This window comes from Pygocentrus nattereri, chromosome 3 (assembly GCF_015220715.1).
Source record: "Pygocentrus nattereri isolate fPygNat1 chromosome 3, fPygNat1.pri, whole genome shotgun sequence".
NCBI classification, from domain to species: domain Eukaryota; kingdom Metazoa; phylum Chordata; class Actinopteri; order Characiformes; family Serrasalmidae; genus Pygocentrus; species Pygocentrus nattereri.
Window position 1 is genome coordinate 49,830,398 of NC_051213.1, and position 14,271 is coordinate 49,844,668.

Genomic DNA, 14,271 nt, shown 5'->3' on the forward strand with positions numbered 1-14,271 from the left:
CCGTTATATAATTAAGTGAAGGATTTAGTCCACTGTAGTATTTACTTAAAAAAATTTGACAAAACCAGCTGGCAAAAGCTGTTGCTTGGGGTTTGGTATTGTATCCCAGGTGGTTGCTAGGCGGTTGCCATGGTTTCCCAGGTGGTTGCTAAGGTGTTGCTAGGTGGTTGCTATGCTACCACAGGTAGTTTCTAAGGTGTGGCTTGGTGGTCGCCATGGTACCTGAGGTGGTTGCTATGGTGTTGCTAGGCAGTTGCTATGGTATCCAAGGAGTGTGGGACAGTCTGGCTGTGGATTAGAGGTTGGGGACCTGCCCTGAGTGAGTACATGTACTGAAAAAAATTAGGGCTGGGTTGGGGGCGAAAAATGTATAGGACTCTATGGGAGGAACGAGGGATGGAATAAAAGACAAGCAGATGAGTGCGGGTCAGGACAACAGTGAACTTGTGCTCGGGGGCCTGCCCTGAGATAGTGTCATTGAAACAGTGTCTTTCGGCCAATCAGAAGTACGGCAGATTATCATGGAATCTTTCACCTCATTCATTTCTATGGAAAACAAATTTAGCAAAATTCCATTGCTACAATCGGGATTTGGAATGGTGTCGATATTTACTGCAGGACGAGTTACGCAGAAAAAAATCAGGCAGGAAAAGAATAAAATAACTTGGATAGCGATGTAGTCGTGCATTGCTGGGCAAAGTCCATAATTAAACGATGCACATGAACTGGTCACTAATCACTGACCACGGTAAAGGCAGCCGTGAGAGCGGTCACGGGTCTAAACCGATGTCTGCCGCGCTGAGGGAGGACAGATTGAATGTCCTTCCTCTGAACTCTCCAGACGTGGTGAGCTGTGTTTGAGTTTCAGAGCGGCTCAGCATTCAGGAGATCAAGTCAGCTGTAATTCGTCTCTCCAGGTGATGCGTAAAATATGATGGATGGATTTTACAGCGCGGCGCGTCTCCGTCAGAGCTCACAGCCAATCGTATTCCAGCTCACTCCGCTCACTGCGGTGGCTTCATTAACTCCCTGCGAAAGACGGAGCGACTTCAAACGGAATGTTTTACTCTTCAGGCAGAATCGGGTTCAGACTGCATCCTCCTGCAGACAGTGCCGCTTCCCTTCCGTCCCCATTGTTCTGGTCTCGGTGTGTTCTTTAAAGCGCTTGGCAGCTTGTCTTTATCGCTCATCCGTGCGGCTCTCATCGCCATTCTTCCCCCTTAGAAAGGTGAAAACTGTTTTGACAGGAAGAAACTTTTATGAGCTGCTCGAGTCTCATTTATAAATCAGCCAGTACGGCCTATAAACCTCAGTCTGAACTGGACACATTCACCAGTTCTGTCACTGTTCATTAAGAATGACCGTGTAGTGTCGTAATTTACCCCGAACTCTGAGATCAGTCGCTCGGGTTCATGTGTCTCAGCTCTAATGTACCAAGAAAAGCCCAAGTTTGGCTCATATTTACCCCTCAACCTTCCACTTTAACCCAAATGCAGGCTCTTTAGTGTTAGTACTGGAGCTACAAGGCTACTGCAGCTAATAATGCATGGAACAAAATACGCTGTTTGGCTATGATGACATATTTAATCCATGTTGTTAGATAACGTGAGTCACACAGTATCAGAAACTACATAATCAAGTCTAATATGCGGCTCTTTAACTGCCCTGTCGTGGCTCCACAGCTGAATCAGATCAGTAGGTAATAATAAAATAATCCTCCTCTACAGTAAAATAAAGCTCTGCTGATCCTTCAACACAGTTTAACAGTAAATGGTCTTAAACGCTGGAGTTAATGTAGAACTGCTGATTCACCCTTTAACCCTGAAGATCAGCCCAGACGGCTGGTCACCATAGCAACACAGACAACAGTCTCGTCCAGCTAGTAGCTACGAAACGGCAAAGAGAGAGATTTAAGACGGACATCGATAATTTGGAGATTAATGGACTGATAAGTGTTTATAGTCACTCCAGCTGGTTTCCTGATCCGTTTAATCTGCAACAAGAAACTGAAACACTAAACACGTGAAACTGAAGTCGCTTCTCATTCGAATTCTTCGATTCCGCCTTAAATGGTGCAGCAGTTATATGCTGTCACCTCAGGTGCCGTTTAAGGTGGAACGGGAAAATCTGAACGAGAAGCTGGCAAATGAGAAGCGACTTCAGCTTCGTAAGCCGTTGAAAGTCGAGAGATGTTTCACAAGAAACTGTTCCTGCTTCTGCGGAAACGTTTCCTGCTGGAGATGCGAGAAAAGCAGCTATAGCTGAGCTGAAGCTTAGAACAGAGCAGAGTGAGTCAAGATGGTAAAATGGACATAGTGTTGTGGCTCCCAAGGTGGTTTGATTTTCGTTGAAAGGACCAAATGGCTCTTCTTAACAATAGAGTTGGCTATGAAAGACAGTGAACGACTCCACATGCTTTGACACTTGAAGATGAAGTTGGCTTCTGTTCTCTAGCTTCTTATTTGAATTCTTTATATTTGAAGCAAACTTCAAACACCAAACGTGTCTCGGCTGATTGACAAGAAGATAATGAAGAGCTGGATGAGGTTTGAGCTTCTGTATTTACAGAAAAGATTTGGGTGACTATTGACTTCTGTTGACCATTCTATTGACCACGTTACGCCTCGTAACTCCAGTCCACTAAACCATATAATCAAAATCTGGACTATAAACCTCCATGACAATTGTGGATATTTGATTTTTCAGGGCAGATAGTATAACCTATGGAGAACCAGTCTTAGAAGATGGTTCTTCATTGTCTTTAGTAAGTAATGGTTCTGATTACTACAGTAGTGTTGATTGTTTGTTGGAGTACGTTTGATGTGCAGTCAGCTCCACCCATGCAGAGAAAGCTTTCAGCGACTAGGGGGGGGCCCCAAGAGACCAGCATTAATTAACAGCAGTTAATTCATTTTGAATTAACAATAGTTGAAAGTGATTTTTCTTGTAAGTTAAAAGCATCGGCTACATTAACCCTGATCTGATTTCTGATTCTGTGTTATACATAGATCCATATGTATTATGTCTTCTGGACAGACAGTCACCACATAATAAAACTCGATCTGTAACTTTGCCTTGAACCAGAGGTGGCTGGCATTCGGTATAGGTTCCAGGGATCCGGCCGTGTCTCTGTGTGAGTCTGGCTGTAATGTGTGCGAACGTGTTTATGAAGCAAAATGCATCGGGAGGTTTTATGACTGGCCGGGAGTCAGTCCAGCTGTTCTTTACAGATAGCACTGCGGGTCGATATGTTTACGGGGAGCCAGTGGAGCAGATAATAACGCCACACTGAGTGCTCGGCTGGAACGGCACCGCAGCTCCATGACCCACAGCCGTGGACACAGACAGGCCCCAACAAAAATCCCCCCAAAACGCTCACAGCCACACCTGCCTTCTGCTTTCACTAAAAGCAGAACTGTATGTGTGCGTATTCGCGTCGACCACACCACTGATAACACCTCCTACAGAAAGTGGCTGGATCTATTGGGAAGGGTTGCTGTAGGATCCAACATGAGATATTATCACAAAACTGCTGTGATACTATTCTATTGTGGTGTTTCAAGATCTGGGACATGCTTTGTAATGTGACTTGGTGCGACGATCTGATGTGGTGTTTTGATGGTGTGGTGTGGTGTTTTGATGGTGTGGTGTGATGGTGTGACATGGTGTTTTGATGGTGTGATGTGGTGTTTTGATAGTGTGATGTGGTGTGTTGGTGGACTGACATGGTGTTTTGATGGTGTGATGTGGTGTTTTGATGGTGTGGTGTGGTGTTTTGATGGTGTGGTGTGGTGTGTTGGTGGAGTGACGTGTTGTTTTGGTGGAGTGATATGGTGTGTTGGTGGTTTGATGGTGTGATGTAGTGTTTTGGTGGTGTGATGTAGTGTTTTGGTGGTGTGACATGGTGTTTTGATGGTGTGACATGGTGTGTTGGTGATTTGATGGTGTGATGTAGTGTTTTGGTGGTGTGACGTAGTGTTTTGGTGGTGTGACGTAGTGTTTTGGTGGTGTGACGTGGTGTGTTGGTGGAGTGACGTGGTGTGTTGGTGGCGTGACGTGGTGTTTTGATGGTGTGATGTGGTGTGTTGGTGATTTGATGGTGTGATGTAGTGTTTTGGTGGTGTGATGTGGTGTTTTGATGGTGTGACATGGTGTGTTGGTGGTTTGATGGTGTGATGTAGTGTTTTGGTGGTGTGACGTGGTGTGTTGGTGGTTTGATGTTGTGATGTAGTGTTTTGGTGGTGTGACGTGGTGTGTTGGTGTTTTGGTGGTGTGATGTGGTGTGTTGGTGGAGTGACGTGGTGTGTTGGTGGAGTGACGTGGTGTGTTGGTGGAGTGACGTGGTGTGTTGGTGGAGTGACGTGGTGTGTTGGTGGAGTGACGTGATGTGGTGTGTTGGTGGTGTGACGTGATGTGGTGTGTTGGTGGTGTGACATGGTGGTTTGATGGTGTGATGTAGTGGTTTGATGGTGTGATGTGGTGTGTTGGTGGAGTGATGTGGTGTGTTGGTGGAGTGACGTGGTGTGTTGGTGGAGTGACGTGGTGTGTTGGTGGAGTGACGTGATGTGGTGTGTTGGTGGAGTGACGTGATGTGGTGTGTTGGTGGAGTGACGTGATGTGGTGTGTTGGTGGAGTGATGTGATGTGGTGTGTTGGTGGTGTGACATGGTGGTTTGATGGTGTGATGTAGTGGTTTGATGGTGTGACGTGGTGTGTTGATGGAGTGATGTGGTGTGTTGGTGGTTTGATGGTGTGAAGTAATGTAATGTTTTGGTGGTGTGACGTGGTGTGTTGGTGTTTTGATGGTGTGATGTGGTGTTTTGATGGTGTGACGTGGTGTGTTGGTGGAGTGACGTGGTGTTTTGGTGGTTTGATGGAGTGACGTGGTGTGTTGGTGGAGTGACGTGGTTTCCTTTCCTCGCTGAGTGGCTGATGGTTCTGAGTTGTGTCTTTGTGTGTGAAAGGTGTTGGTGCCGGGTGACGTGGAGTCATACGTGGTGAATAATCTCTTTCCTCTGACGGAGTACGAAGTTCTGCTGTCTGCGATCTACAGCGACAAGTCTGAGAGCAACGCTGTGGCTGGACTACAAACCACACGTAAGTCAACACACCAAAAAACCTGTCAATGATGCACCTCTCGCGCATCTGACTGGCTGAAAACTTTTCTACCTGTGTTGTTCTTGACTGTTCTTGTTGGTCTTTTAGCAGTGCACATAATTGTTTTCACAATACTTGTCATTTCACTGACCACCGGTTGCTAAGCAACAACTATGCTCAGGATACTCTAACCTGCTGGAGTTATTGTATTTGTCGGAAGATGCTGCAAAGAACCCCCATATATCTCACTGTTTAAAACTGTTGTATAAAAGTAGAAATTTTGGTTTAAAACTCAATGCATATGTTATTGAATATTTGGTTTTAGTTGATTGTAATTAGTTGAATCAGCAGCGTTCGGTGGGTGAATTTACACCGTTAACAGAGATGTTGTATAAAAGTCATCTAAACTTTCATTTTGTTTTGTGTCTCCAGTGGGCAGCATCACCACCACCGCAATCACCACCACAGCAGGTCAGTGAGGGGTGTGTGCGTGTGTGTGCGTGTGTGCGTGTGTGCGTGTGTGCGTGTGTGCGTGTGCGCGTGTGTGCGCGTGTGCGTGTGTGTGCGCGCGTGTGTGCGTGCGCGCGTGTGTGCGTGCGCGCGTGTGTGAGAGATAAGCAGCGTAACAGAGACACAAGGAGGGTGAGACAGACGGACAGACAGACAGAAAGCTCTCAGTTCTCTTTCTGTTTCTGCTTCTTACTATTCAGAATAATTAGCATTTGTTTACCTCTTCAACATAAACCACTCCTTTCCACTGTTTACTGTTTACTATTTACTCTTTACTACATCCCCATTTCCAAAAAGATGGGACGCTGTTCTGAATGTAAATAAAAATAGAATGCAGTGATGTGCCAATCATGTAAGCCATATTTCTAAAGGAAAATACAACAAAGACAACAAATCAAACGTTGAAACTGAGAACGATTTCTGCTTTTTTGAAAAATATATGCGCATTTTGAATTTGATGCCAACATGTTTCCAAGTGGTCCTGAGTGGTCTTTAGCCCAGAGGACAGCATCCATGATTTCCTAAAAGAATTTCACATTGTAAATGAGCTCAGGCCCAGAGAAGGTGGCAGCGTTTCTGGATCCTGTTTATATTTGGGTTCTTCTTTGTGTTTTAGAGTTTAACAGCGTTTGTGGATGCAGTGATGAACTGTGTTCACAGACAGTGGTTTTCAGAAGTGTTTCTGAGCCCATGCAGTGATTTCCACTACAGAATCATGTCTGTTTTTAATGCAGCGCTGCCTGAGGGCCCAAAGATCACGGCCAGCAGATACTGGTGTTCAGCCTCGTCCCTCACAGACAGAGATTTCTCCAGATTCTCTGAGTCTTTAATGATGTTCTGCACCGCAGACGATGGAAAGCAGAAGCTATTTGCTGTTTTATGTTGAGAAACGTTCTTCTTGAGTTGTTGCTCTATTTGATGGTCCAGTCTTTCACAGAGTGGTGACCCCTCCTCCTCTTTACTTCTGAAAGACTCCGCCTCTCTGAGATGCTCTTTATACCCAATCATGTTACTGACCTGCTGCCAATCAACCACCAGGTGTTTTTTTAGTCTTACACAACTTTACCAGCCTTTTGTTCCCCCGTCCCAACTTTTTTGGAACATGTTGTTGGCGTCAAATTCAAAATGGGAAAATATTTTTCAAAAAACACTAAAATTGATCAGTTGCAACATTTTGATGTGTTGTGTTTGTTGTCAATGAAGTATAGCGTTTAAATGATCGGCATTTTGTTTTTATTTACATTTTGCACAACTGAACTGAGCGTAACTGAGTGTAACTGTCCTTCAGTGTCCAGGCTGGGGGTGAATAACCTGCAGGTGGACAATGAGACCACTCACAGTCTGCAGGTGAGCTGGAAGTTCCAGGATTTGGATGTAAATGAGTTCAGAGTGACTTACATCAGCCTGAGAGGAGACAGAGCAGAGGAAACGGTGAGAATATAACTCACGCTATATTTCACACATTATATTTTCCATAAACAAAATCTGTGCATTTTTATTAAAAGTCTGGTATTTAATTAGAAGCTGAGCCACATTCACATATTATATTCTCGTATTAACATGTTAAAGCAAAAATTCGCAAAAGATTTTCTCCACTGCTCTAGAGTCCAGTGGCGGCGCTTTACTCCACTGCATTCCACGCTTTGCATTGCGCTTGGTGATGTAAGGCTTGGATGCAGCTGCTCGGCCATGGAAACCCATTCCATGAAGCTCTCTACGCTGTTCTTGAGCTGATCTGAAGGCCACATGAAGTTTGGAGGTCTGTAGTGATTGACTCTGCAGAAAGTCGGTGACCTCTGCGCACTATGCCCCTCAGCATCCGCTGACCGCTCTGTCATTTTACGTGGCCGACCACTTCGTGGCTGAGCTGCTGTCGTTCCCAATCGCTTCCACTTTGTTATAATCCCACTGACAGTGGACTGTGGAATATTTAGTAGTGAGGAAATTTCACGACTGGACTTGCTGCACAGGTGGCGTCCGATCACGGTAACACGCTGGAATTCACTGAGCTCCTGAGAGCGACCCATTCTTTCACTAATGTCTGTAGAAGCAGTCTGCAGGCCTAGGGGCTCGGCTTTATACACCTGTGGCCATGGAAGTGACTGGAACACCTGGATTCAATGATTTGGATGGATGAGTGAACACTTATGGAAATATAGTGTATGTGTAAATATACAGTGCACACGGTGTGTTACTGGAATGTCTTTAAAGCTACAAATGTCTGCGGTGCAGTAGATCTGAGATAAACACTATTGAAGTCAGCATGAGAAAGTGAATGTACACCACCGTTAGCTTCACAGAGCACTGCGAATCCTACCGAGACTCAGCCTCTCAGGTCTTACGGACAGAGCAGAGTTACGAAAAGCACGGATTTATCATGCAGCTCTGTGTCCAAGTTTATATCTGACCATCAGTCTAACCTTCGCCTTTTATTCAGCCACAGAGTCTCGGCAGGTCAGAGCAGAGAGAGATAATGAAGGACAAAAAACTCGCCATTATCTCCAACACTGACATTCACAGCACTGAAAGGAGGGGTGCTGAGAGAGGAGTTCTGGGGGGGGTCATTTTCCAAAATACATTTTCCTATTCTCTCAGAAATGAATCTTATCAGGACACACTCGTTCTGCGATAAAGAGAGAGAGAGTGTGTAAAGGTGAGAGAGAGAGAGAGGGGGGGGGGGGGGTGAGAGACACCTACTCTGTGCAGTTTGTTTCAGCACCACAGTTCTGGTGGACAGCTCCCCTGATACAAGTAGTTGTTTGTTCAGTAGTAGCCCCGCCCATTGAGTCTATAGCACTTTAGCCCCGCCCGTTCCGTCTACAGCAGTGTACCCTGCCCACTCAGCCTTCGGCAGTATATCCCTGCTCTTTCCGCCTATGGAAGTTTAGCCCCGCCCACTCAGTCCACAGCAGTTTAGCCCCACCCATTCATCCTGTGTAGCTGTGATAAGTATTTACGTCTGTATTTTACTGGTGGGATTTTGCTGTAGTGCCAGTAAATCTGTGGAGCCTTAATTTGAGCTAATTTTGATGGTGTTCCTCTGCAGGTGCTGGTTCCGGGTAACGAGAGAACCGTTCTGCTGCAGCCTCTGCTCTCAGACTCGCTGTACAAAATCAGTGTCAGTCCTGTTTATCCAGACGGGGAGGACAGCGCACTGTCCATGTCCTCTATGGGTCGCACACGTGAGTCTAAACTGTTCACCAGCTTCTCTTTCAAACTTTACATTCCACCTTAAAAAGTGCAGCAGTTACATTCTGAAGTGTAGCCCCACCCATTCAGCCAATGGAAGTGTAGCCCCGCCCATTCAGCCTACAGCGGTTTAGCCCCACCCATTCAGCCTACAGTAGTTTAGCCCCGCCCATTCAGCCAATGGAAGTTTAGCCCCACCCATTCAGCCTATGGTAGTTTAGCCCCACCCATTCAGCCTATGGAAGTGTAGCCCCACCCATTCAGCCTACAGCACTTTAGCCCCGGCACCAGAATGTGCTGCACCATTTAAGGTGGAGCAGAAAGCCTGAATGGGTTCAGCTTCTTGCACTGCACCGATTCCATCCTCGGCCCCTGGGGAGCGCGTTCCCAATCAGGCAGGCTAATATTGATTTCTCTCACTAATAAGCGTAATGAAAGCCACCCGTTACAGCGGCGCGCTCTCGCAGCAGTAATGAAGTGATCAGGCCGGCCGGATCCGCTCTGATTGAATTGATTATGTGCTGCGTCGTGTCAGCGATCGCTGTGGTGCGGCAGTTTACTGTCCCGCCTCGGTGATTAGACGCGTCAGTGAATGAGGGAACAGTGGAGCCGAACGGGGGTTTGTTTCACTGGTTGAGGCGCTGAGGCCGGTCTTGATTAACAGCGTTCCACCCGCTCTGTGATAAACGACTCCTGTCCACATAGAGAAACTCATTTTTCTGGCTTTTCTGGATTTTAAATGTTCTGCAAACATAAAGCTCCCATTATTGTTTCTCTGTCCCAAAGTCAAAGCACCTGTTGAGGTATAGAGGTCTGTAGCGGCTGAAGCTCCTCAGAAACGTGTTATTGTTGCTGTCTAGCTAAATTAATGCTGTGGCCTACACTGTTAGCGGCTGTAGCATGGTTGATGCTACTGTGCTCTATTTGACCACAGAATATTTTCCTGTCTTTTTCCCATTTAAACTCATATTACAGCACAAACAGAGAGAAACAGCCTTTACTAATATTTCCAGAGGCCAATATGACAAACTCAGACACTATTAGACACACAGGGCAGTCGTGGGCTGGAGGTTGGGGAACTGGCCCTGTGGAAGGTCACCGGTTCGATCCCCAGCACTGACAGTCCATGACTGAGGTGTCCTTGAGCAAGACACCTAACCCCCAACTGCTCCCCGGGTGCCGTGGATAGGGCTGCCCAAGTGTGCTCACTGCCCCCTAGTGTGTGTGTATTCACTAGTGTGTATGTGGTGTTTCACTGCACGGATGGGTTATTTCCCCATTTGTGGGGTCCTAACTCACAGGTATTAGGATGTTTGTGGTGTTGCTGATCCTGATGTGTGTTTGTCTTCTCTGGTGGTCAGTACCGCTGTCGGCCCCCACCAACCTTCGGGTCTCTGAGGAGTGGTTCAACCGCTTCCGCCTGGCCTGGGACACGCCTGCCTCCCCCACCCTGGGCTACAGGATCAACTACCAGCCCACCTCAGGTGTGTATCACACGGACAGGTGTGCATGCGTTAGGGCTGGACGATACGACGACGTATCATCATGACTGTGATGAAGTACTTCAGGACACTCGTCAGGATGGATGATGAGAACGTGGCCTGAGCTGATTGGACAGCAGTCTGGCCTATAATGACATCATCTCGTTTTAACGGTCGTTTGATGTTTGTAAACGTTGAAACAAACATCTCTAGACTGACTAACACAACCTTTAAAAAGATGGTTCTTCAAGGGTTCTTTAGTAAAGAAAATGGTTCTATATACAAAAATGAACACACAAAGAACCCTTTACATGATTAAAGCGTTCTTCAGATTGATGACGAGGGTGCTGCAGATGCTTTTATATAGAACCTTCTCAAAAAGGGTTCTGTATAGCACCCAAAAGGGTTCTTCTATTGTTACAATGTAAAGCTTGTTGCAACAGAAGAACCCTTTTGGGTGCTATATAGAACCCTTTTCCATAAAGGCTATATATAGACCCATCTACAGCACGTTCTCTGTCAATCTGAAGAATGTTTTCATGATGCCAAGAACCCTTTAATCATGCAAGGTGTTCTTTGAGTGTTCATGGTTCTATGTAGTATCACTCTCTTTGCTAAAGAACCCTTGAAGAACCATCTGTTTTAAGTGTGTAGGGCTGACATTATAACCTATATTTATAGAGTATTCTACACACACAAACACAAAAGATGGTTCTTTAAGGGTTCTTTGGTAAAGAAAATGGTTCTATATACAAAAGTGAACACACTATGTAGAACCACTCTCTTTACTAAAGGATCCTAAATGGTTCCATATAGAAAAATGAACAAAGAACCCTTTACATGATTAAAGCGTTCTTCAGATTGATGGGGAATATGCTATGGATAATTTTATATAGAACCTTTTCAAAAAGGGTTCTGTATGGCACCCAAAAGGGTTCTACTATTGTCAAGCTTGTTATACCCTTTTGGGTGCTATACAGAACTATTTTCACAAAGGTTCTATATAGAATCTTCTACAGCACATTCTCTGTTAGTACGAGGAGCCCTTTTATGAGGCGAAGAGCCCTTTGATCAAAGGGTTATTTCCGTGTTTATTTTTCCATATAGAACCATTTACTTTACTGAAGAACCCTTGAAGAACCATAATTTTAAGTGTTGATCAAGCCAAAAATCATGAAACGTCAACACAGTATAAATATCAGCTGTTTTCTAAGGATATAAAATGAACAACAACAAAAATACGGACTGAACAGAACAGAGTCCAGAGAGCTTCGTTACACTGATGTGAGCCGACAGTTTTATATTTCTAAATAAAGTTCTAAAATGCAGAACATGTGGGTTTCTGTATGTACCACACTCTTGGTGTTTGAATGCTGGCTGTGTGAATGTGGTCAGACATCTGTTCGTGCATCTGCTGGTCTGAACGTGGTCATTCTTCCATCTGCACTGTTATTAGTTTAACTGTAAACAGAGACGGAGATTTGGCTCCAACGGATCGGAGGGAAAAATATCACTCACTTCTGATTTTACTGTAGAGCTTCAGAGGAGGAGAACCATACCAAGCCTCTGTAAACCAGAGCTTTACTCTGGCCTGAACTCCCAATAAAGCTTGAGATCGTTCTTTTCAAACCACATTGTGGTGTTTTGAGTGCGAAACTGACCTGGACCAGCTGATCATCACCCAAAGAGCAGAAGAACATCTGACAGGGCTGGACATGGTCCTCAGTGCTGAGATTAGAAACGATTTAAGTGAGATACGATTTAAGATAAAGTGAGACATGATGTTTGAACCGATTGGGGTATGTTCTCTTAAACTCCAGTCTGTGTGGACAGAAGTGGTTTCTCAACTTGCTTTAATACTGTTAACGTCCACAAACCTGAGCACCAAATCCTCTGTCGTTATATCCGTGTCTGTATCTTTGTGATGATCCGGCTTAGAAATCCAGTTCAAACCCTTCCTGAATCGCCCTTTCCATTCCATCTCATCACGAGATCATACGAGACTCACATCCGGAGTTATGAGCCTGTGAAGAGGGGCTGAGATACACATACATATATATATATATATATATATATATATATATATATATATATATATATATATATATATATATATATATATATATATATATATATATATATATATATATATATATATATATATATATAAAAATTAGCTCTGCACTGTTTGAAGCCATCAGGGCTGAGTGGATCAACAGTGACTGTTCTTTCTGTAAAAGACTGTCTGAAAATTTCCACATAAAACTTCAACATTTAATGAAATCAAAGGAAAAGCTCTCCAACACTAATTTACTGCATGTGTTTGTTTAAAGATTTGTTGCTAAGATCATTAAAAGCTTTGGGTCATTTTTTGTTCACAGGAGTGTAGTGGAGCAGCAGTTTATCTGTTGAATGAAATGTAACAATAGTGATAGATAGTTATATCAGTTAATAAAGCACTGCTTAACTACTGATGTCCATTTCATTTTGACCATATTAGGTGACATTGGCTCATACTGTCAGTTACCGGAACGTTTATTAGTGTCTTTAAAATCAGTTTCAGTGGAAAAAAAGAGTTCATATCAGTTGAACCGTGTTGCTGAGTGTGTGGATGTTTGTGTTTTTTGTCTGTGTGTGTGTGTGTGTGTGTGTGTGTGTGTGTGTGTGTGTGTGTGTGTGTGTGTTCAGGGTTAGGACGTGCTCTGGAGACGTTTGTTGGTGAAGATGTGAATTCTCTGATGATCATGAACCTGCAGCCTGGAACAGAATACAACGTTAAAGTCATCGCTTCCTACACTACCGGCTCCAGCCAACCGCTCACCACCACTGCCAACACACGTCAGTATATACACTCACACTCACGACTGCTCACCATCACTGCCAACACACATCAGTGTATATACACTCACACTCACGACTGCTCACCACCACCGCCAACACACGTCAGTATATACACTCACACTCACGACTGCTCACCACCACTGCCAACACACGTCAGTATATACACTCACGACTGCTCACCATCACTGCCAACACACGTCAGTCTATACACTCACACTCACGACTGCTCACCATCACCGCCAACACACGTCAGTATATACACTCACACTCACGACTGCTCACCATCACCGCCAACACACGTCAGTATATACACTCACACTCACGACTGCTCACCACCACCGCCAACACACGTCAGTCTATACACTCACACTCACGACTGCTCACCACCACTGCCAACACACGTCAGTATATACACTCACACTCACGACTGCTCACCATCACCGCCAACACACGTCAGTATATACACTCACACTCATGACTGCTCACCACCACTGCCAACACACGTCAGTATATACACTCACACTCACGACTGCCCACCATCACTGCCAACACACGTCAGTATATACACTCACGACTGCTTACCATCACCGCCAACACACGTCAGTATATACACTCACGGCTGCTCACCATCATCGCCAACACATGTTAGTCTATACACTCACACTCACGACTGCTCACCATTACCGCCAAACACACGTCAGTATATACACTCACACACACGACTGCTCACCATCACCGCCAACACACGTCAGTATATACACTCACGGCTGCTCACCATCATCGCCAACACACGTCAGTATATACACTCACACTCACGACTGCTCACCACCACTGCCAACACACGTCAGTATATACACTCACACTCATGACTGCTCACCACCACTGCCAACACACGTCAGTATATACACTCACACACATGACTGCTCACCATCACTGCCAACACACGTCAGTATATACACTCACACTCACGACTGCTCACCATCACCGCCAACACACGTCAGTATATACACTCACGGCTGCTCACCATCATCGCCAACACATGTTAGTCTATACACTCATGACTGCTCACCATTACCGCCAAACACACGTCAGTATATACACTCACACTCACGGCTGCTCACCACCACTGCCAACACACGTCAGTATATACACTC

The 14,271-nt window shown here is 45.1% G+C and overlaps 1 protein-coding gene across 1 annotated transcript in view; it reads left to right on the forward strand.

Annotated features, from left to right (window-relative positions):
- Positions 1-14,271, forward strand: part of col14a1a (collagen, type XIV, alpha 1a) — a 189,829-nt gene that overhangs the window by 81,921 nt on the left and 93,637 nt on the right. The window contains exons 17-22 of the mRNA XM_037537030.1: positions 4,964-5,096; positions 5,529-5,567; positions 6,895-7,037; positions 8,653-8,788; positions 10,157-10,279; positions 12,965-13,114. Coding sequence (XP_037392927.1) covers positions 4,964-5,096; positions 5,529-5,567; positions 6,895-7,037; positions 8,653-8,788; positions 10,157-10,279; positions 12,965-13,114 — 724 coding nt within the window. The remainder of the gene's footprint in view (positions 1-4,963; positions 5,097-5,528; positions 5,568-6,894; positions 7,038-8,652; positions 8,789-10,156; positions 10,280-12,964; positions 13,115-14,271) is intronic.